At 32.4% G+C, this 24,805-nt stretch overlaps 4 protein-coding genes across 4 annotated transcripts; 2 read left to right on the top strand and 2 right to left on the bottom strand.

Moving 5' to 3' along the window:
• Positions 1-338: 338 nt before the first annotated feature.
• Positions 339-1,184, bottom strand: HELRODRAFT_178609 (hypothetical protein; the record flags this gene model as incomplete). Its single annotated transcript, XM_009026717.1, has 2 exons — positions 339-640; positions 1,064-1,184. 2 exons carry the CDS (start codon positions 1,182-1,184, stop codon positions 339-341), a joined length of 423 nt encoding a protein of 140 aa, XP_009024965.1.
• A 4,073-nt stretch (positions 1,185-5,257) lies between these two features.
• On the top strand, positions 5,258-12,227 carry HELRODRAFT_86038 (hypothetical protein; the record flags this gene model as incomplete). The annotated part of the gene is made up of 3 exons (XM_009026692.1): positions 5,258-5,408; positions 11,120-11,167; positions 12,109-12,227. The coding sequence occupies 3 exons, from the start codon at positions 5,258-5,260 to the stop codon at positions 12,225-12,227; spliced, it is 318 nt and encodes a 105-aa protein (XP_009024940.1).
• Positions 12,228-15,724: 3,497 nt separating this feature from the next.
• Positions 15,725-16,156, bottom strand: HELRODRAFT_178608 (hypothetical protein; the record flags this gene model as incomplete). The annotated part of the gene is made up of 2 exons (XM_009026716.1): positions 15,725-15,984; positions 16,048-16,156. The coding sequence occupies 2 exons, from the start codon at positions 16,154-16,156 to the stop codon at positions 15,725-15,727; spliced, it is 369 nt and encodes a 122-aa protein (XP_009024964.1).
• A 2,228-nt stretch (positions 16,157-18,384) lies between these two features.
• Positions 18,385-20,153, top strand: HELRODRAFT_157599 (hypothetical protein; the record flags this gene model as incomplete). The annotated part of the gene is made up of 5 exons (XM_009026715.1): positions 18,385-18,637; positions 19,355-19,515; positions 19,585-19,725; position 19,787; positions 19,852-20,153. 5 exons carry the CDS (start codon positions 18,385-18,387, stop codon positions 20,151-20,153), a joined length of 858 nt encoding a protein of 285 aa, XP_009024963.1.
• Between the last annotated feature and the right edge of the window lie 4,652 nt (positions 20,154-24,805).

The following is a 24,805-nucleotide window of genomic DNA, read 5'->3' as shown; positions in this document are numbered from 1 at the left end:
CAGTTTTTCAGGAGTATTGTTTCTATGCAGAATATTGTCTCTATGCAGGTTTTCAGAAAGTATTATTTCTATGCAGTTTTTCAGCAATATTGTTTCTATGCAGGTCTTCAGGAATATTGTTTCTATCAGGTCTTCAGGAGTATTGTTTCTATGCAGTTTTCAGCAATATTGTTTCTATGCAGGTCTTCAGGAATATTAATTCTATGCAGGTCTTCAAGAATAATATTTCTATGCAGTTCTTTATAATTTTGTTTCTATGCAGGTCTTTGGAAATATTATTTCTACGCAGTTTTTCAGGAGTATTGTTTCTATGCAGAATATTGTCTCTATGCAGGTTTTCAGAAAGTATTATTTCTATGCAGTTTTTCAGCAATATTGTTTCTATGCAGGTCTTCAGGAATATTATTTCTATCAGGGTCAGGAATATTGTTTCTATGCAGGTTTTCAGGATTATTGTTTCTATGCAGTTTTTCAGCAATATTGTTTCTGTGCAGGTCTTCAGGAATATTACTTTTATGCAGCTCTTCAAGAATATTGTTTCTGTGCAGTCCTTCAGGAATATTGTTTCTATGCAGTTCGAAGAGTGAGACTGGCGGCTGTTGTTGTTCTTCTAATTTCGATGTTTGTGACAAGGCTACGGCTTTTATTTTTATTAGACAATAATAAATTTAATTCGGTCATCACCTTACAAATTTTGTAACTTAACCTAGACTCAAAGCCAACGTTTATCGTAAGAAAATTGTGGAGATACAATTATTAATCTGAAAGTTATGATGATCAACAAGTGCATTCAATCGTCAATTTGGCTGTCACCAAATTTTTAAATCATTTACAAGCCAATTTCTAACTTACATTTATTCCAAAAATCAGTGTTAGGATTAGAGAACGTTTCATTGAACGAACGTTCGTTGACAAGACAAGAATTGAACAACTAGTCCCAAGCCAGCTTTTGTACATCTGAACGTCAACGTATAGTTTTCCGTTTTATATTCACAAATAAATTCTATCCTTCCTTTTAAATTTTTTCTGTTATGGACCCTAAATTTCCTTTTCTTAATCTTACAACTCCTGATGTCTACAGTCCAAGAGCGGAGCGAGTTAAAACCATGCCCACATTTTCTGCCGTATCCGAAAACTTTTAATATACAAAATTTTAGTTCTTCAGCCTTATGCAGGTTTGGCATATATTTTGGCATAAATTCCAAATAAATAGAAACAAATTTCACAATACGAAACGTATACAAAAAATTTTCAATCTCATCTACAAAATTTTTTTCCAAAGACGGAGCGAGTTAAATGCATGCTCAAATTCTTTTCCGTACCCAAAAAAACCTTCATTTACAAAATTTCGAAGCAGCCAGTTTTTCTGTTCTATTAAATTATTTTTTTACCCTTGTTCCAACCAACCCTTCCCGAGGGCGAAGCAAGTTTAAAACTATGCCATACCAAAAAGGGTTATTTATAAAATTTCAAGTCTTGAGATTCAAAAAATTTTGGTTATCAGTTAGGTATCTGCTATTATAGATAATAAAACGTGGGAAAACAATGCTGTTAAGCGTTTTTTCGGCGTTTCAGCACAGTCTGTACGCCTTTTTTACATTTTTCTTTTATCTTTCCATATAATTGAAATTGATGATGTTTTATTGAAATGAAATATCTTTTATTTAACATAATTCCAAATAAATAGAAAAAAATTTTTTTAGGATGACTGAGATTAAACGCAAAGTTTATCGAGCCGGACCACCTTTCAAAAGAGTTAATTTAAAAACAGAAAGAGTAGTACAGTGAAACTGCAAGAACAAAATTTTAATAATTCAGCATTTAATATATAAATAGAGTGCTAATGATTAGATTCTTTTATGAATGATTTCAAAATCTTTTTAAATTGGTGTAAAATTTTTAAATTTTCACCAGAGTCGGAAACCCGAGAAACTAATATGGAAAAATTGAATTTTTTTTTGCCGATTTTATTATAAGACAATTTTGTGGTCGTGTTTCTCTGACTTTTTTATATTTGAAGTAATCAACGAATGCATGCGGGAGAAGGCTATTTAGATGTTTGAAGACAAAGGTAAGCAAGGTTTTTTCTTGAAGGTAAGAACGAGATTTGATAGTGATTAAACATTTCTAGAATTTTTTGAGTGAAGGTAGCTGTCTGAGAGCATTTTTACTGCTCTTTTCATGAGTTGAGAAATTGCTTTTGTGTTGGATTTATACGTTGAAGCCCAAACTAAATTGCAGAGCAACGTACGACTTCTAGTGGGAAGATAAAATTTGTATTTGTTAATTAAGTCCAGGCCTCTGGCGAACTTTGAAGCAACAAATGTTAATTTTTGATCTAGGTACATTCCTAAGAATTTGCAAACTTTTGTTTCACTTACATTTATTTATTATTATCTTTTTAGTGATCAATTCAATTTTCTTTAAGAATTTTTTTCAATGCTGGTCTGAATTAGGAAAATTTTTAGCATATTTACCGGTATATTCTATTTTAACTTCCGTTGGTTATATTTGTTACATTCAATGATTATATGGTTAATTGCAATGAGGTCATCTATATAATTTGCGTAATTGAAAACAACAACAAGGGTGCGTTTTGAAACAACAACAACAACAGCACACGTTTAGACGACATTTTCCCCGAGATCGGGGGTTGCCGTTTGGCTACCTATGATGAAACCGAAATACCCCTCGACGCCATCCACATCTGTCACTCGCCTCAGTATCACGCAACCCCGCTTTCACCCTGTCCTTCTCCACCTGCTCTCTCCATCCCAATCGCGGACGACCCATTCCTACCACTCACTCCTTCAATCTCGAACTCCAACGCTCGACTAATCCCGACCCTTTCATCCCTTCTCAACACATGTCCATACCACCGCAATCTCGATCTCCTTATCAATGTCACAATGTCCTCATTCTGTCCCATCATTGACATCAGCTCTGTACTACTCCTCCTATTCTTCACTTTAACCCCACACATCATCCTCACCATAGCTCTTTCAGCCCTCTGCAGTACACTTTCCTCCTCAACACCCAAGTTTCACCACCATATACCATCGCTGCTCTCACACATGCTTTATATACCCTCCCTTTCCTCTTCCCTGACCATTTCTTTCTCACAATACCCCACCAAAATCCCTAAATTTCATCAATCCTACACAAACTCTAGCCGTAACAGCGCTCAAACATCCTCCATCCACGTTCAGCTTAACCCCTAAATAAACAAAGCTTTCCACTCTTTCAATACCACCACTCAACCCCGTCTTTGCGTCCGTCCTATTAATCACACCATGAACACATTTCTTACATTTGAAAGTGCCTTCCACCTTTTTCAGTGCCCCCCTCACACCACTACATCTCTTATGCACCCATTTCTGACATCCTATACACAATACCGAGTTAGCCTTCACTCTCCTGTCACATACTCCACAGGGGTCTATTTTACTTATCACTTGCTCCCCACCTTCCCCACTCACCATTACCTTCGTCTTACCAATATTAACTTTTAACCCTTTCTTTTCAATAACACTTTTCCATCTGTCAAATTTTAACTGCAATTCTTCCATGCTATCAGCCATCAAGACTAAATCATTTGCATACAAAATCTCAAATAACAACCCCTCCATTATGTTTCCACACACAACATCCATCACAATTGCAAACAGAAACGGTGATAACACTGATCCTTGATGCACTCCTACCTTAACACTAAAAGCGTCCGACATCCCCCTTCCAACCCTCACCTTTGTCTTTGCCCCTTCATACAGCTGCATCACAGCTTTAACAAGTCTCTCATTCACTCCTTTCTTCCTCAACGCCCATTCAATGACCTTTCTCAGTACTCGATCAAAAGCCTTTTCTAGATCCACAAAGCACATGCACAATCTTCGTTTCTTCTTTCTATAATTCTCCTGAAACATTCTCACCATGAAAAACGCATCCACCGTTCCCCTACCAGGCATAAACCCACACTGCATTTCATTAACTGTCACCATATTTCTCAACCTCCTCTCAAGCACCCTCTCCACTACCTTCATTCCGTGCTCTAGCAATTTCACACCCCTATATGACCCACAATCTCTCACATCTCCTTTGCCCTTATACAACGGCACCAACACACTGTGTCGCCAATCCTCAGGTATACCTTCATCATCAAACATACTGTTAGCAATTCTCATCATAACTTCAATTCCTATCATCCCACTCGCTTTTATATGTTCTGCCACCACTTCCGAAACCCCTGTCGCCTTACCTAGTTTCATTTCTCTAACTGCTTTCTCTACTTCCTCCATCGTCACCTTCTCTATAGGTCCGTGTGTGACCGTGGATTCTACATCTCCATCCCACTCATTCTCTTCATTCATCAACCTTTCCATATGAGAAAAGTTTTTGTTAGAGGATGCCGAAAGAATAAAAAGAGGAACATTTCTGTCTGTAGATGCCTTTCGAAGATTGAACAGAAAAAACATAGCGACCAGTTTGAAAGAAGTTTTCTCCATTTTTGATCTAGTTCTCATTTATTGGGCTCCCTCGCACGAAAGTTTAAAATTTGTTTAATATATTTAGTATATATATATACCCTATATATATGACTACGTTATTTTTTTGAGTAAATATTGAATTTGGTTGAAAAATGTTTATAAATCGCATGGCGGTTTTTGACCCGGATGAGTGCAAAAATTTTGTTTCCTGAAGTACTAATTTCCATGAGAGTCAAGAAAATGCTATGTTGTGAAATATAAAATGAAAACAGATTAGTTTGGATTGAAATATTTTTTTAAACTAAAAACATTTCATTCCAATTAAATAATATTTGTCACTAAAAAAACGCTAATATTTAAAAACTAAATGTTATACAGTTTTTGAAAGTTTTTGTGAATACGACTTTAATCATGGATTATATAATGGTTATAATAAAATAGGTAATGAAAAAGGTATTATGTAGAAAACAAAAAATTATTAATATAAACTTAACATATAAATAAATTTAAATATTTAACATTTTTTTCGATTGACAAAACAGTTTTTATATTAAATTACGTTAAATAATTTATTCGAAAAATGAATAATTTTTAGGAACAGCGGGAGGAGTTAAAATTACATCCAGCTTAATCTATTTATAGCCATTTGTTTATGTTTTTCGAAAAATTCCCAGGTCAGAGATTACCGTAAATATTTTTCTTTAGTTTTAGTTAGACTATATTCCTGTTCTTTAATTCGTATTCTTTAATTAAATAATAGCAAAAGTTTCGTAATGGCTAGTTCCCTTAATTTCACAGAAAATGATACACACAACAATAAGTTAAATGACAAAATGTTTGTTCTAAAAAAGTGGAACGCCGTTGCACTGTGGAGTTGGGATGTAGAATGTGACACTTGTGCTATATGCCGAGTTCAAGTTATGGGTGTGTTTTGACTTCTGTTATTTATAAAAATTGTGGCAAATTAAACTTTTTTCTAGTTTTATCCATTGTTCTCATTAGCTTGTTCTCTAGATCTACTTCTAATTTACTTAAAGAATTTTCTGAAATATTTTTTTATTATTATTAAAAAAATCAGTATCTGACAGAGGCGGAAACTGTTACTTGTTACAACTTGCAAGGCAATAGAATAGTATAAATAAACGATAATATGATAATAGAAAATGAATAACGGAGTAAGGATGTTTAAGCATGAGAAGTATTAAAAATGAAATTTTGATTTAAAAAACGAATAAAAAAAAGTTAATTATGTGATGACTAGTGAATAACCTAGTAAGTTATGGGATCGATATGATAAGGGAACAGAATGTTTAAAGGGTAAGAATGTTTAATTGAAGCATAGTGAGCATAGTAAATAAAACTGGTATAGAAAATGAATGAATGAAATAATTAATTGATTGATTGACTAGTTAGTGACTTAGTAAGTCAAGTGTTCATTAAGGAAAAAGAATAGACATAATTGAACAAAAAACAGAGGTTTATTGAGTGTTAATATATTTAAGGTGTCTTGTGATGTAGGTCTTATCCTGATAAGTTGATTGAGTGACGACTTGATAGTTATGTTTACATTGATAAAGTTTGTGTCATGTAGTTTTAATTGGTGGTAGTAGAGAGTGGATGACGTGGTTATTGTTAGTTTTTTTCTTAAATAATCTTGAATCGAGTGTGTTGAATATTTGAGTGATGGTAGGATATGGTGCAGGTAGATAGTTGAGGCGAATTAGTTTTTTGATGAAAGATTGTAGTTGTTGAAGTTGTTTTGTAGCAGAACCAGACCAGGAAAAAGCTGCATATTTGATGCGTGAGATTGAGTGATTCAATATATCAAATAATTTGATGCCTCTAAGACCATGTGAGCAGAGTGTTTTGAGTGCCTGAAATGTTTGAAAACCTTCTGTAATGATGTAATTAATATGAGGGGCTACATTAAGTGTGGAGGTTATTGTGGTGCCAAATATTTTTAATTGATTCGTATGAGTGATTGATGGATGCTCTGGAGGTAATGCTATTTTCTTGTGACTATTGTGAATGATGAGCTAGGAAGAGTTTTGAGAGTAGAAGCATTGATGATAAAAATTGATAGTCCAAGGAAGAACCTTAAACTACACTAGAATTAGTAAGTAAGGTAGATGAAAGTGTAGAACTGAAAAATGTAGAATGACTCCTGTCAGAAAGAAAATTTACGATAATGTTGTAAATGTTGTCAGGTAGAGGAATAGATGCTAAATTGTTTGTATGTGAGAAGTGATTAAGAGTGTCAAAAATTATAAAAAATTCAAAAGAAATAAGATGAACAGGATTATTATTTTTAAGAAGGGATGTTATTATAAAAGCAAGAGAGGTGATGGGAGCTGATCTTGTATTAGTGGTTTGCTATCTATGTTTCAATCATTCAAAATGAATTTTTCTGTTATACGTGAAAGAATGGTGGTGATCAAAATTGGGAAATAATCTTTTGGTGATGATCAATGTTTTGTTTTGAGAATTGGATGTACTGTGCTGGATTTCAATTTTCATTCTCATCTTAGTTAATTTATCTCTTTCTATATCTAAATTTCCTACTAGATCTAAATTTCCTACTTCTTATAAAATTCTATTGTTTTATTTTTATCCTTAAAAATCCATCTTTAGATCCTTCCTTTTTATCTAATTATAGACCTTTTACTAATTTCTTTCATCTAAAATAATTAAAAAGTAGTTTATAATAATCAATTATCTTGTTATTTAAACTCTAACTCTTTGCTTGCTACCTGTATCTTAATCTGGTTTCAGACCTGCTCACAGTACTGAAATATCCTTACTTAAAGGGCATAATGATATTCTTCTTGCTAGTGACAATAGTAATCTAACTCTTTTTCTTGCTCTTGACTTTTCTTCTGCTTTTGATAGTGTTGATCATACATTCTCTAGAGACTGTTAGATCAATCTTTTAATATTACTGATTCTTTTCTATCTTGGTTTTCTTTTTATCTTTGTAATCGTTTTTCTTCTGTTGTTCTTAATAATGCTACTTCTAACTGCTCTATGCTTACTTTTGGGGTACCTCAAGGATCTATCTTTGGCCCTCTTCTATTTATACTCTGTACTTTTGATCCGAACTACTTTTTCTTTTACTAGTCAACTATATGCTGACGATTCTTATATTTATTTTTTTTTTCCTCCATATATCTCAATAGTTTTCTTCATAATTTATCTCTCTTCTAGTATCGCTTGGTCTGACTCTATGTATCATAAAATAAATTCTTCTAAATTTGAATTAATATGTTATAATAAATCTAAATTCTCTATTAATCTGATTCTAAAACTCTTGACGTTTCTCATAAGTTTCGTTGTCTAAGCTTCATCTTTGATTCTAGCATGTCTCTTTCTCAGATTAATAGTATTGCTAAAAGTTCTTACTTTCATCGACGTAGAATAAAAAACTTTTATCTTTTCTGGACGATCCTTCTCCTACTTCTTGTTACTTCTTTATTTCTATCTTGGATTGATAATTGTAACTCGCTTTACTATGGTCTTTCTGATTCTACACTCTATCTTAATAATAATAATAATGTCATTTATGAGCGCCCTATGCATAGCGTCAGAGGCTCCCGGATAAACAAATGTCAGCACGGCCACCAAAGGCCTGTTCAAACAGATGCTGCTTCAATCGCTTTTTAAACGTTTCTATTGATGATTGTTGACGGATGATGAGTGGCAAACTGTTTCATATTGATGGTGAGCAATGTGAAAAGCCTTTATTGACGAGAGCTGATGTATTGACTGGTTGATGCAATTGCAATGATGACGGCAGACGAAGGTGATGGCGATGATTAACAGATGTGAAACGGCGAATGAGTTTGTGAAGGTATGATGGTTGAGATGTGTTGAGTGTTTTATATGTGATGACAGCAATTTTAAACTTAATGCGTTGATGAATTGGCAGCCAGTGCGAGTGAGCAAGAGATGTTGAACTAGAAGATAAACGAGGTGATTCTAAAACAAGTTTGACTAATCTGTTTTGAATGATCTGAAGAGAGGAAATTAGATACGGAGTGCCATATAACAGAGAGTTGCAGTAGGCAAGATAATACAAGGCAGCGTGCTAGCGTGGAGGCCATTTCGACTGTGAAAAAGGTCGAATATGGCGAATAGACCAAATAATGTAATTACATACTTTGATGAGAGCAGAAGTGTGAGCTTTAAAAGTTAGAGACCGATCAAGAGTAATAGCTAGAAGTTTAAGACTTGTTGATGCAGACAGGCTTAATCCAGCAATTGTCACGTTGAAGGGTGGAAAAAATTTTGTGAGTTGTTGTGGTGTGCCAAAAAACATTATTTTAGATTTTTGGGCATTTAGTTGAAGAAAATTAAGTGAATGCCAATCCTTCATTGATGAGAAACAAGAGTTAAGTCTATTGAGTTGAGAAGTGATATTTTGGTGGGAGATTTCAGATACTATACTTGTCATCAGCTTATTGATAAGCCATAATTGTTAAAGATGTCAGATAAGGGACTAGTATAAATAGTGAAAAGCATTGGTCCTAATACAGAGGCCTGAGGAACTCCGGTAGATAAACAAAAAACAGAAGAGACCTGTGTGCTAAGTTTAATAAATTGAGCGGTTTGAAAGATATGAACTGAACCAGGACAAAGCTGTGTCAGCGATGTCAAACTCCATTTTTGGCCTTTCTAGGAGTATTTGATGATTAATCGTGTCAAAGGCCGCAGATAGGGCCAGACAGATCATAGCAGCACAGCTCCGGTACCACAAATGTTATAGCTCAATACTCGCTATATCTCCAACACCGTGTTATAGCTTCCAACGATAGTCAAGAGTTCGTTTATCCGTAGGTTCAAGATTTCCGATAGATGAACACAACTTCTTTAAATGCAAAGTTGAACGTTTATTTAATACCAGCCGTAATAGAAACAATAAATTAATCAAGATAACTACGTAAAATCACGTTAATCACTTTTACGTCAACTGTGTTCCGTCTTCTTCTTACCTGCTCCTCGTGTTCCTTCTGTGTTCTCGTTCGTCTCGTCTCTTATATAGCTGCCGATGCCGCGTCACGTGACTTTTTTTTTACAACCGTTTTAATTAGTTACGCCTTCTAATTAAATTTGCAAGCACTTCACTTAATTTCTAACTACTAGTTCTTATCTCGGCTTCACGTCTGTAGCATTATTTTCTATGTACTTATCAGATATATTAATTGACCCTAAACGCCCCGGTTTACCGTCATCTTCTTATTCTCACTTCTCTAAATTCGTGTTGTTTGCTTTTTCTTGTCATTTTCTCTGGAATTCTCTACCTCCTTCTCTGACTACTTCTCCATCACTTACGAACTTCAGAGCGGATCTAAAATTTAGCATGCAATGTGCACAAAAGTATGAAAACGTTACAGGCTACACCACACTACGAATGAGCATGCATTCAAATTAATACTTCCTGTTCTGTAGCAATGAAATTTTTATTTATTTAAATTAATTGTTGGCATCAAAATTCTTGTTAGAAACTTCAATGAAACTGGCTCTTACGCATCTTCAGATGTGTTTTATTTTAGGATTTCAATATTAGAGTTAAATAATAAAACTCAAGTAACTTGTAAAATAATAGCTTAGGGCCTGTGAAATATACCGGGCTTATTAACAATAGTTTTAAGAACATTTAGTGAACATTTTTATAAATTTACAACCAATATTTGATAACAAATAACATACTACATCGAAAATGGAAAAGGTAAGAATTATCGAAAAAACTTTTTCTGTATAAAATAAAAATGAATAGAAGAGTAGTTAAAAATTTTGTTTCTATATAAATATATTAAAAACCAATGATAAACATAAGCTACAAAATTTTGAAGATTGAACCAGAAATTGATCAGAGCTGAAAATGCGGTATTATTTCATAACAATTGTATCTACGACAGTCTCAACCGTAATTTTCTGGTTTGTTTCGTTTTAAAGCGAATTAAGAGCATATCTTTTTCAGACTCAATTACTTTAATACTTTTTGTATTATTATTGTTGTTGTTTTTATTATTATTATTGTTGTTGTTTTTATTATTATTGTTGTTGTTTTTATTATTATTGTTGTTGTTTTTATTATTATTGTTGTTGTTTTTTTTGTGTATTGTTTGGAAATTCTGCTTAGTTCAAGTTTATTGGTGAGGGCGTTTGTGAGAACATATTTTTGCTTATTGAGTGCTTTATGAACAATCTTTATAATAATAATAATGATATATATATATATATATGTGTGTGTGTGTGTGTGTGTGTGTGTGTGTGTGTGTGTGTGTGTGTGTGTGTGTGTGTGTGTGTGTGTGTGTAGGTATGCGTGTGTATCTGTTTCTGTATTTTGTGGGTGAATAAGTGAATAAGTTAAGCCATTGATCTGTCTAATCCTTTTTTCTGTCTTACATCAATCCATTGTTTTCTTCTTTCTCAATTGATTAAATGAACAATGTTTTTAATTTTTCGTTTGTTTTTATTTTACCAGTTGTTTGAACAAAATAAATACGGAATGGTATCTAATCTATAATCATTATTTTTCCAAATGCTTCTTTTTTTGACATTTTGTTCGGCAGCTAGTTTTTAATGGCCTCAATGTTTTTTTGTATTTTTTATCCCATTAAACTCTTTTTTTATAGATGCATGCCTTAGATGTCAGGCTGACAACAAACAAGATGAATGTGTTGGTTAGAATTACAATTTTTTATTTTTTCAATACTTTTTTGTGGAAGTATCAAAACTAAAAGTTATTTTTAAATGATTTAATAGATTTTTAAAGCTTTGAGGTTTTAAAAAGATATAATAGATCTTTAAAGCTGAAGGATCCTGATTCAGAGCGGTCTATTTTATCTTAAAATGACATAAAATTTTTATGCATTCCACGAATGTTGTATAATTAGATTATGCATCCATGAAAATTTTTTTAAATTTTCAACAATTTATTTTAAACTAAGGTTTAGAAAGTTGTATTGGTTCAGTACTAGACCATAAAAGTGGCATTCTGCTGGAACAATTGTTGGCCATGTACATTATTTTGAAAACACATTTTTCTAAAAACGCAAACGCCACTGTTTTGTAAAACTTTTCAAAAAATGTTGCATATACAATGGAGTATAAGATTTATTATCACCTTAAAAATTCTGTCGCTAAATAGAGGTGCTAGGGCAGTTGAAAAAAGATAAATTTATAGATTAAATGTTCTAAACTTTTATAATGTTTGAACGAAGCAAAATGGAAACCTTTAAACTTCATTAGAGTTTATTAAAGCGAAGATGGACTGATTGATTGATCGATTGATTTATTGATCAGCGAGGGTGCATATTTAGAGATGTGTTTTCAGATATTTTAGTTATGTTGAGAGGTAAGAAAAAAATAGAGTAAGTGGAAGAGAAATTTAATAATGATTTATTGGTGGACTAATTTTGACCGAATTTCAGGAAGCAATGAACAACGTGAGTAAGATAATTTTTCATCCGGATTTTTACAGAGGAGAAAATTCGCCGGGCAAATCTTGAAGGCTGCAAACAGGCTCTTCTTTAAAGGCTGTGCCTTAAAGCTTGATGAGAATGAGAATTCAATAAAGAATTTAATTCTTTATTTGTTGTTTAATTTTTGTTATTTATTTCAGTTGTATGGGGAGACTGCAATCACTCATTTCACAATTGTTGCATGTCCCTTTGGGTTAAACAAAATAACAGATGCCCTCTCTGCCAAAATGATTGGGTTGTTCAAAGAATTGGTAAATGAATAATTTTATTTTGTAAATATTTGCGTAAAAGTTATATTGTGATATGATCTCAATAAAAAAATTAACTACTGGTTTGATTTACTTCGTGTTTGTTAACTATCAAATAAAATCGAGATCGTACTTCACAGTGCGATTTGATACCTTTTGGTTTTTTTCAATTTGTGTTTTAATTTCCTTAACAATATTCGGGTAACGTTTTCGCTTTTTTTCTGTATTAGCAGACCTCGAAAAAGGAGATTTGGGGAATCTAAAAAAATCCCATGTCATCAGTTGTTTCAGCATTTGAAATTGTATCGGCGAGCGCGCGAATCCGTTTTTTATATAGATGACCTATATGTATTTCTATGGCGGGCATTTCTAACAGTGGGTGGATAACCTCGTGTTTGTTCCAGCACCTTTAACAAGGGAAAAAGTTATGAAATCGGTTGATAGTTACCAAGGTCCACTCTGTAACCCTTCCTAAAAATAGGCAGAATTTTTGCCGTTTTAAATGCACTCCAAATTTTCCACAGTGCAAAGATAAGTTACAGATATGTGTAAAAGGGAAAGAGTTTCTTCAACAAACAACTTTATAATAAACATATTTCAACCATCAGATGAACAAAATTTATTTTTATTTGGTTTGAATTTATTTATTAAACTGATAAATTCAATTGGTTCTATAGCGTCCAAAAGCGGTGAGTTCTTGTTTCTCTACATTCCAACAACCAATTCATCTACAGTGGGTTTTTGAAGTAAGCCAAGATGAAGCTGGTTAATACTGTCGACAAAGTTTTATTTTAAAGCATTGCAATTGCAAGTTGCGCCAATTAGAGTGGCATTATGATATTTTAACTGATTAATGCTTATGGTGGGTTTTGCCATATTTATGATTTCATTTATCACTCTCCAATTTGTTTTTTATAGTTAAATGAATTTTTATAAAAGCCTATTCTTTATTTCTTTTGTACTTTGTAAAGAAATTACGACATTTTTTTTATTTTTTCAAATTGGTAGCGTTAGGATAAGCAATTAAATATTTTTTCTAGCTTTGATTTAATGTTCAATCAATCAATCAATGATCATCCTTTGTCTATCAGGGGACCGTCGAGGCCGATGATATACATCTAAGCATGCTTTTACTTTTCTTTTTTCTTTTCAAAAAACTTTTCTATCTTTGGCCAGTTTTATTGAATTCAGGATACCAACACCAGTCCATTCAGTAATGTCGTCTATCCATTTCTTTGCAGGCCTACCAACATTTTTCCTCCAATCTCTTTTTCTCATTAGTACCATCTTAATCAACTTTTTTTTCCAAATGTGTCCAAAAAATCCCAATTTTCTTTCTCTGATTTTGTCATATACACTTTTCTCTCTTCCAAATTGATTTCTGATGGTTTTATTCTTTATTTTCTGCCTCCAACTGATTCCCAACAAATTTTGGTAACACTTTATCTCAAATGCTTCCTCTCTTGCTTATCTCTTTTCATTATTGTCTCACATGAATAGAGCAAGCTCGGGAAAACGCAAGATTCTATCATTCTCAACTTTGTTTTTATAAATATATTTCCACTTTTCCATCTTTCCTTAAATGATGCAAACATTCCATGGGCTATTGCTATTCTTCTGTCAATTTTTTGTGTGCAGTTGTTGTCACAGGTTATAAGACTGCCAAGATACACAAACTGGTCTACTTGTTCGAGTTTTTCTGATTTTATCTGAAATTCCGCATTGTTTCTACCTTTTCCCGTGATCATCACCTTCGTTTTGTCTTTGTTAAGATGCAACCCGTGATCTTTTCCATCAACATGTGTTAGTTCAATTAGCTTCTGTAGACCTTCTTCACTGGAAGCTAGAAAATATATATCGTCTGCAAACCTGAGATCTTTGACAGTTTTCCTTCCTATGTCAATTCCACCCTATACCGAGTTTTCCATTTTTTCCATTGATTTTTCTAACAATGCTATGAATAATATTGATGATATTGGATCACCCTGTCTGCTTCCAATGTCTGCCTTTATCCAATTCCCAAGTTTCGTACCTATTATTACCAAAATTTTTGATTCTTCATAAAATCCTTTCAGTACTTTGACCAGCTTTTCTGATGTTCCCATACTTTCTAATGTTGCCCACAAACCTTCATGCCAGACAGAATCAAACGCTTTTTTGAAATCAACAAAGCAATGGTAGATTGTCTAACCGCTACTTTTTGAATCTTCTATCAGAATTTGTTGGATCGTGCTTCTGTCCTTTCTGTAGCCTGCATGTTCTTCAGGAAGATGTTGCTCTATGACCTTTTCCAGTCGTTCTTTTATGATGGTCAGCATGATCATGCATATGTGCAAAATTAGTGCAATTGATCTGGAAGTATTACAGTCTTCTTGGTCTCCCTTTTTCGGCAGCATAACCAGAACTGACTTGCACCATTCTTTTGGCCCCTTTCCCAAATTTTGTGACAGATTGTGTAAATTTCTTTACACAAGACTTGTCTTCCTGCTCTTATCAGTTCTATCGGAATACCATCCTTTCCTGTACTTTTGTTGTTCTTCATTTTACTCAATGCTCTTTTAATTTCTTACCTCGTTATTTCACTTTATTCTTCATTGATTATTTTTCTGCTTTTCAAAATTTCAAGCATTTCTTTTTTGTATGTGTTCTTCTCTGTGAACAAGTCTATAATATATTTACTCTATCTATCCTTTATCGTTTTACATTCTGTTAGGATGTTTCCGTTTTTATCTTTAATAATCCTTGACATATTTTTCTGTTTTCCTTTTAACTGTTTAACCAACTGGTACGCCTCTCTTGTCTTGTTTTGCCCAATCATCGTCTTTACCTTTTCACATTTACCATTAATTCATCTTTTATCTGCTCAAGCACTCTTTTTTATTTTTTGGCAGACTTCATTGAATTTCATCTTATTTTCTTCACTCTGCTTTTTTGTCATTTTCAAACTTCTTTCTTTTACAAGTTTCTATGTTTTATCGCTTATTCTCGGTTTTATTTTGTTTGTTTCAGTTTTACAACTTTCACCTGCTGCTTTGAGATTTTTTTCTAGGCTGCTAACTCTTGTTTTCATATCATAATTGGATGCTGAGTCCAATTCATGTTCGATTTTATTTTTTATGTCCTCCATCTTCTGCTTTATCATTTCTGTGTTGTATCTCACTTTCCTAATGCTTTTTCCCATTTTTAGCTTTTGTTTTATCTTCGTGGTGACGTTGCATAAGACAAGGCGATGATCTGATCCAATTTCTGCACTTGGGAAAGCCTTACATTGGGTGACAAATTTCATCCATTTCTGTTCTATCAGTATTAAATCTATCATGTTCATTGTTTTTTCGTCTGGTGACTTCCATGTACATTTGTTGTTGTTTTAACTCTTTGTGTTTGTGACATACAATCATGGTTCTTCACAAACTCTAGTAACCTTTCCCCTCCTATCATTTCTATTTTCTACACAGTATTTTCCCATTTCTTCTTCATATCCAATGTTGTCACTTCCAATTTTCGCATTCTAGTCCCCAACAATGATCTTGACATCTTTCTTTAGTAATGCTTTGAAAGTTTGTTCCATTTGTTCTAAAAACGTTTCAACTTCATCATCCGAATAATTTGTTGTCGGAGCATAAGCAACTATCACAATAATACCTCTTGGATACCTTTTGAATCTGGCATACATAAACCTGTCTTTTACCGGATTGTATTCCATTAATGCTTTTCTTATTTGCTTTCCAAGAATCATTCCCACTCCATGAATATGCTCGGTTTCTGTGCCTGACCATAACAGTTTTTCGTTTTCCTATTCTCTACTTCCTGTCCATCTAACTTCACACAAACCAATCACATGAAATCTAAACCTCTCAAGCTCTTTTTTCAGCATCGCATATGTTCCAGCTTGCCACAGTGACCTCACATTCAAACTTCCAATTGTGAATTTCATCTTCATTTTACCTCTTTGGGACTCTTTGTGTTTTTGGATTTAATTTAGAAAGATTAATGACATCTTTAGTGATTCAAGATTTTTTACGTTTAGAGACATTAATAGATCTCAAAGGAACTTGTTTGCCAAGCTGATTTTTTTTCAACAGGTTTATTTATGAAAAAAAACATGAAAAGGATATCCGAAAAAGCATAACTTTTCTGCAAATGGGTACCCCGCGAACAAACAAAACATCGTAATAGAAAACAGAAAAAAAATAGAAAATTTCTCATAGATTCAACGAAATTACAATTAAAGAAACAAAAATCGTAACAAAATTACATGTATACCAATCACGACAAACAATTTAAATAAGTTTTTAGTTCAAACTTAAAATCCCCAAATTGTTGAACACTCTCGAACATAAAGAGGAAGCTGATTCCAATTTGTGCATCCGTAGTAACATACATTTCTCTCTTGCAGTTTGCTCCGACATCTCACTTGATGAAGTTTTGGGTCGATCGACGATCTTATATCTACCCTATTATCGGCCCATCTTAGAGAGGATTTCTGGTGGACATCTTCAGTGCGGTCACTGTTGTGCAACAACAGTTTGGAAACTAAACGACAAGATTTCAAATAATTAGCTTAATAAACTGTTAATATCTTTAATTTATTAAAAATGTCATTATTATTAGTATTGCTTTTATAAATTATAAACTTTAAAATTTTTTGTTGGACTGTAAAGGTATTTTGTAAGTAAGTTTTGAATGTATTGCCCCAAATTAAATTTTCGATAAAAAATGGGAGGATAAATAAAGGCGTTATATAAAAGTAGTAGAATCTTATATGGTAATAGATGTTTAATTAAATTAATTAGTCCAATTATTTTATGAAGCTTGGTCAAAATATAATCCACATGTTTTTTAAACTTTAGTTTAGAGTCAAATTACACCAAGTAATTTAAAACTCAAGACTTTTTACAAGTTCAAATCATTTATTTTATAGCTAACTTAAATTTGTTATTCAAATTAGTTTGTTCAAAGATCATATATATTTACTTTTTTTTAATATTGAGGCTTATTTTATTGAGTTCGGACCAATATGTTATTTGTTGGAGACTATTATTGGTCTTGCTTTCTAGTTCGTGCACAGAGTTTGCTGTGGTGTAGAATGGGGTGTCATCACCATCAGCAAAAATATCAAATTTTAATGCACTGATAAATAGCAGAAATAATTTGGGGCCAAGAATTTGAGATTAAAGTGTTTGACAGGCACCCCCTAGTAATATAGCCATATAGGATTTTATTATATAATAACTAATGTCTATAGAACGAGTGTTTATGTTTAGACCCAGATGATGTACATACAAATATAGCTAACATCAAAGTTGTCATTCCCTCTTTGGTCCGAATAATTTGATCTGAATGTATTTATGATTCTATACACTCTTTATTTGTTCACCTAATATACATCGCGATATCGTCTCATTTAATGTATGGATTTTACACATGCAACTTACAACAGTATGCCTTTAATAAAAAACTGGCCAGTAAATAAGGCGAGAAGCAGTTTTAAAAAAATTTGAAGTCAACAAAACATCAGGTTTTTCGCATGGGAGGCCTGTCAATGATATTAGTCACAGATTGTTATAATTCATGAAACCAAAAAAAGAAACTAAATATGCTGAAATGTTATGCAAATGCATGAAATGTAACTATTAAAAAATAAATAAAACTAAAAATATTTATTAATAAACTATTAAAATGTAAAAATTATAAAAGTTTGATAAATTATAGTATTTTAGATCAATTTTACGGAGACTAAAAATTGACACCAGAGTTTAAAGCGCACGCGGGCTTGTAATAGTTATTCTAAGTTATGGTGGAGTTTTCGCATCAAAGCATTTGTATTGTTAATAAAAAATTTATTTTATTTAAAAATTTATGTTATTAGGATTTTTCATTTTTTAACAAATAATAACAGTTTCAAATTAGTTGAAAATTTTGTACGTGTTTTATTATCTTTGGAATAAAGCTTCATATTATAAATTATTTTAGATTGTCTTTGCTTCGTCTCGAAACGTATCTTTGTTTCGCCATTGCCTTCATATATATCCGGTAGGTCGATTGCCGGGAGGAAATTTTTCAGACTTGTTTAGAGTTAAAACTGTGATTTCGTCGATAAAAGTTCGTAAATTATTTCATAATATAATATTTGTTAATTGATTTTTCAGACAAGCTCGCAGCAATATCATGAGTCAATTTGTTCAAGTAGTGGATGATGACGGTGACGAGCCAATTGAGTTGCCGACGGAGCCTAATAGCGACTTGTTGTTATCGACGGTAGTTGCGCAGTTTCCAGGTGTCTGTGGTTTGAAATATAAAACTGCAGAATCTAAATCGACTCGTGGAGTTCGCTTAGTAGAAGGGAGACTGATAGCTCCAGATGAAGGGTGGGCAAGCTATATATTTCTTACAGTCTATCCAAAAGTCGGTCTTGAAGCACGTATGTTGACACGTTTTTATTCTTTAAAATTTTTTCGTTTATTATCGGGCAATATATTTTAAAAATCAGATTTTTGACCCATTTAAAATTTATAAAGTAATTACATTAGCAGGTCGTACAATTTTAAAAAATTTTTTTGTATATAAATTATTTTTTCTTATAAAAATATAAAGCAATATTTCTGATTAAAATAATACCAAATTTATTTTGTAGCATTTCTAGTTACTGAGAAAACGAATTTCGAATGACTTATTTATTCAACTCACTCTTAACTTAACTCTAAAAATTTTCTCATACTCTAACTTCAAAAGTATTTTTACAGAATGTTATTAAAAGGTTAATTATCACATTTTTTTCAAAAATTGTTGTTGCTTTACTATGTTTTACTATGTTTCTAAAATGATTTAAGATATACCAACCTCATAGCAAATAGTATGCAGTAAAGATGACTCACAACAACAAAGAAAAAATATTTTTATAATAGTACCCATTTCTTTTATCACACACAACAGCCAAAAAATTCAAATTCATGCTTTTTCGATAAACAAAATTGACAACAAAAGCATGAGTTCGCGATTGCGATGTAATTTCACTTTCACGTGCTTACGTTTTTTAATGTGCGACCTGCTAAATTACATTAATTGTATAAAAATTTATTTTTTAGTTTATATTTGATTGTATGCTACTCATAAAAATAAGAAATTTTTTCCATTACAGAAAAAAGGAAGGGCGATCCACTGGATTATCCCGGGTCCAAAAGCAAAAAGTTAGATAAAATGAGATGCAGTGATTTAATTGTTCTTGGCTTGCCCTGGAAATCTACGGAAGATGATATTCGGAAATATTTTTCTACATACGGAGAACTGACTATGGTTCAGGTATGTTATTAAATCTTTTTTGTTTTACAATGTTGATCAAGTCTTGACAATGATTATTTTTCAATTCAGCTAAAAGTTGACCACAAGACAAAACAGTCGAAAGGTTTTGGATTCATTAGATTTGCTGATTATGAGTCTCAATTAAAGGCGCTTTCTCAGAAGCATCTTATTGATGGAAGATGGTGCAACTTGAGAATACCAAACTCCAAGGTATATTTATTTAATATTAATTTCTTTGCATATTTAAAAAATGATATTCAATTTTTATAAGTGTTTGTAATTTATAATGCAAAAATCATAAAAATTTTTAGGAATGGGCTGTTTCCTTACATGAAGGCAGTGTCCATCCTGAATTGAGCAATAAGATTTATGTTGGCCGACTCACAGAAGACATGACTAGCGAAGATTTGCATGAGTATTTCTCACAATTTGGTGAAGTGAGGGAAGTGTTCATTCCCAAACCGTTCAGAGCTTTTGCTTTTGTTTCATTTGCAGATCCATTTATTGCTCAGAGCCTATATGGAGACGATCATGTGATAAAAAATGTTAGTGTTCATATTGGAACTGCCACTCCCAAGAATTCTGAAAGATATATGAATGATGGTTATGGATCCTGGCAAGGTTTAATTCACATTTAATCTTTTTTCTAAAATTTTCAAATAGTATATATCAAATAATAACGCCAATGTGTTATGGGCCAGTGTCAAGATGTCTAGGCTAGGGCTGAAATGTTTGGTCAAGTAAACATGTTGACTTGGTCAACTGGTTTATGTTTTCTAAATTTATGTGAAATCTCTCTCAGCGAAATATTGTTGAACTTGAATTGTATGTTTAGTGCTGTGTTTGTGTAGCGCCTCTCCTGAACTGAATTTGGAGGTGCAGTCTTCATTTTTGCTGCAGGAGGTGGAATAAATGATTTTTCAGTTGTTTCTTGATGTCAGATTGACTTATGACTTTGCTATTTGATTTTATGACTTTAGTGTTCTCCAATAAGTGGAATCTATTTTTAGTCATTTTTCATATTTACATTTTAGTTTTTATAATGCGATTTACTTAAACGTTTTTACTGAGCTATTTAAATATATCAGCATAATGTTGACTAACAAATTATGATCCCAGCAAGAATGTTGCTTAAATAAATAAAGTAAATGTGATTTTATATAAATCTTTTCAGGAAAGGAGTGGACAAAGGCAGGTTCTTCTGGTGCAATGATTGAAGCCAATGCAGCAGCTGCTGCGGTAGCTGCTAGTATGGGCTTAGGTGGAAATAGTGCTAATTCCAATTTTTCAGTTTCTCCAGCTATTATTGCTGCAGCTGCTCAGGCTGCGATAGCACAAGGTTTACTGGGTATGATGGGACAAGGAGGCTCATATGCAGGAGGTTCTGGAGATTCTGCTAAAGGTTACACTCAGTCAGGTTATGGTTCAGCTACTGGAGGATCAGTTGGTAAATCTGATGTAATAACTCAAGCTGGTTCATATTCTGCATATGGGGCTTATCAAGGTGGATCTTGGAGTGGTTAGTTTTTATTTTCATTTTAAATTTAGAAATATTTAGTTTAATTTAGATTTTAAAATTAATCCACAGAATTATTAATTATTTTTGATAAGCGTGTTATTCATTTTTAACTTTTCATGTGTCCCACTTAGGTGTGTGATGATGAGGATGTTGGTTATATGATTATAGTGATGATTATGACCGTTGCAAGATGAACTGGATTGATCTGGAAAGATGCTATGTTTTTGTGTTTTGATGATGATAGAAAATGGAGATAATGTGATTTTTATATTTATTTTTCATTTAAAAAATTTGATCAAAAATTAAAAATTTTTAAGATGTATTTTAAAATTATGAATTTATAAATATATCTTTATTAACGTTTTTATTGTGTTTGAAACGTGGATGAAAAATAACTAAAATAGACGTTGACAACAACTTGTTTTGTTTTTTTTAACAACATTTAATGCTTATTGTGCCATCAATTTAGTGAAATATTCGCTGTTCAATGGCTGAAGTGATGAGTCGGTTCGCAATATATACGCTTGATAATGAAGTTTTCCGAAATAAAGTTTAGACGAGTGAGTTTGGTTTCTGTTATGACTTGCAATTTAGATCCCAGGTGGTTTTCGAATTTTACGGGGTCTTCGTTTCTAGGCGTCCGCATGTTATCAGTTTTAGTACGTTAAAATTAATACAAGAGAAATCAAATCAGTTCGGTTCACATATGCTTGTGGTGTGTCGTCCTCGTTTGACGCAGTTAATTAGCGACGTTCGGCAGTAAATTGGTAGCGTTTGGTGTACGTTTTGTGTTGCGTAACGCTGGCGTGCGTCAAAAATTGTACAACCCGAGCGGATTTTTTACGTATACGTGTATTTATAATCACTTTGCAGACTGATGTGCTTTCATATACGCTGTGGGACCCGTTATATATTTATGGAACCTGCCTGAGTTTGTACGATATTTGTACACAAATGTGGTTGACGGTGATGTGTTTTCGTGTACATCGTATACCGTGCGTGCATGATAGCTTGCTTTGCTGTTTTAGAAATGTGTTCTGATAGGTTGAAGTCGAGCTGCAAGGCAGTTGACGCTTGCGTTTTCAATGGTTTCTCGCTTTTTTCATTGTATTGAATTTTGTTGAGTAAATCCGTTTTCTGATAAAATTGCGTGAGCATGATTAAAATGTCTTCGTAAATATTTTAAATTCAGATTTGCATAATTTGAATAAAATTCTCGAAACAACTATCTTCGAATTGTTTTTAAAGGACACTAGTTCATTAAAATTTTGACCATCATTGGCGCTATAAGTGGGAGTATAGTAGAATTGAATTTTTTGCAATGTGAAAGAGTAGCGTGATGACGACTGATTTGAGACGATCGTTCAAACAGAAAGCAAAACAAGCGTTTGAACTGCCATCGAGGTTAGTTTGTATTTTATAGATTTTTCGCAAAGGGTGCGCTTGACGATTTTCCGTTGATCGATTTATGCGATTTGCGTTTTTGAGTTTGTAGAGACGTTCTGAAGTTTTGACGGATGTTGTGTTTGAAATGAGAAAGTTTTATTTTCGCTGTTTGAAAAACGTGATTTGTACTCGCAACCTTTTTATTGTTATGCACTACGGCCTAGTTACTGTAACTAAAGCCGGAATTTTGATTTAGCGTAGTTTTCGCTATGAATATTATACATTTTTATTTGATTCTGTAAAACTTTATTTTCAAAAACAGATTCTATTAACAATAGTTGGATATTTCGCATTTTTCTCTATAAAAAATTGTTAAGCTCATTGCACTAACACTGAAAAAATTTAAAATATAGGGGTCAAGGAGCCATCGGCCGAAACAATGACGGCACTTATAAACTTATTTATTGAGAAGTGCTGATGACAACTGTTACGAATGACGTTTGGTCATGCTTATATATAAACATTTTGATGAAAAAAAACTAATGACTCTAGTTTCCCCTTCCACTTCAGACCGAAAAGCCTTATGCTTACTAGAAATTTTTAGCAACCCTGTGTCCTCATGAAGAAGATTTCGATAGCTGTGATCTCAAGTTGTGTTCGTTGCAGTGACGTTACGAAAAGAATTGCCTCTTTTGGCTCAACGGCATAGTTCGTTGAACATAAAATTAATTTGATGTATCGAAAACCCCTGCAGAAACGATTGACGTTTAAAACAAGTTTATTAGTAATTTAATTTTAGTACCCGCATGAAATTATACTGAAAATGATCAACCGAACATAATAATGTGGCATTTTGTGCGAGGTTGATTTTTTCGTTAGGAAGCAGAAATTACCATAACATGGTTAAAATTTTTATATTCGTATATATTTGTTTATTGCTAAAGATCTCAAACTCCGTAGAACTAATCAAACATTCACAAAAAGTGAACTTGTGTGTCTTCGACTAAACCGTATATATGTAAAATAATATATATAATGTGACACTTGAACGCTCTTGATAACCAAAACTAAACCTCGCTATTGACTTAGCTAATCCTGCCCCTTATATTGCCTCTACAGTAGATTTCTACAATCCTCTATGTTATATAAAGATTCTATGGTTTACAATCGATAACAATATATAACAAGATAATAATAATGATATAGCGTTATAATATATATATATATATATTAATGCTGAATCGTCGGTGGATTTTTTGAACAACTGTATAGAACTTGGTCTTCTTCCTAATATATATATATATATATATATATATTTACAATATTCTATAAATTCTACCGAAGTTCTGCGACCAACCGACGTAATCTAACAATCGAACAAGATCGCGAGCAGCGACTGCTCCATCTCTCTCGAGAATTAGAAGTTTTCGGTAGAATTTATAGAATATTGTAAAAATTATGGTCTATTACCAACATATATATATATATATATATATATATATATATGTGTGTGTGTGTGTGTGTGTGTATGTGTGTTGGAGGGAGAAAAGTTTGTCTTTTCAATTTTCCTTACTAGAATTTTCTGGTGAAAAAAATAAAATTATCCAAGTTCATCATGAAATTTTAATGAAATTGTTGTTATTCGAATTCATCATGCACAAGTCTTGATGTTGAAATCTTACATTACAATAACAACCATTATAATTTACGACTAGCCGAATCAATACTCATAGAACAAAGACACCCGATAATAAATATCCAACAAACGGCAATTGGAATACTTCTTACCAATAAATTTAGAAATCATCGATAATAAAAACATGTAAAAATGTTATTTTTAACGATGTTGAAGATTGTAAAACTATATATTCACTTTAAACAAACAAGGAATCAACAAAGTAGAATAGAGGCGCAGTATATATACATATATTTGAGCATCTGGGCACGACCATAACATATCAATTTGAAAAACGAAGATGGTATAGGAATACACCGAAAAAAGCTTTTCTGTTCCATCATGCATAAAATAAACAAAAATTTTGGTTTTTAACTAAAGAAACTTGAAAATGATTTACGATCAACCGTTAGAAAAATCAAAAAGTTATACTTAAAGTTAACTAACGCCGAACATGCTGTGTTTTTCATCAATAATTGTATTTCTGATAGTCTTAATCCTACATATATATATATATATATATATATATATATATATATATATATATATATATATATATATGTATATATATATATATATATATAATTATATACCATAATTTTTACAATATTCTATAAATTATACCGAATGTTTGGCGTTAATATGTTTGTAGTTCGTTTTTTCAATTTTTCTCACTAAATTGAACGTTTAGTTTATTAAAATCAAAATAA

This window comes from Helobdella robusta (genome assembly GCF_000326865.2).
Source record: "Helobdella robusta unplaced genomic scaffold HELROscaffold_49, whole genome shotgun sequence".
Classification (NCBI taxonomy): Eukaryota; Metazoa; Annelida; class Clitellata; order Rhynchobdellida; family Glossiphoniidae; genus Helobdella; species Helobdella robusta.
Note: the sequence above shows the minus strand (reverse complement) of the source record. Positions and strands in the feature narration are given on the sequence as shown.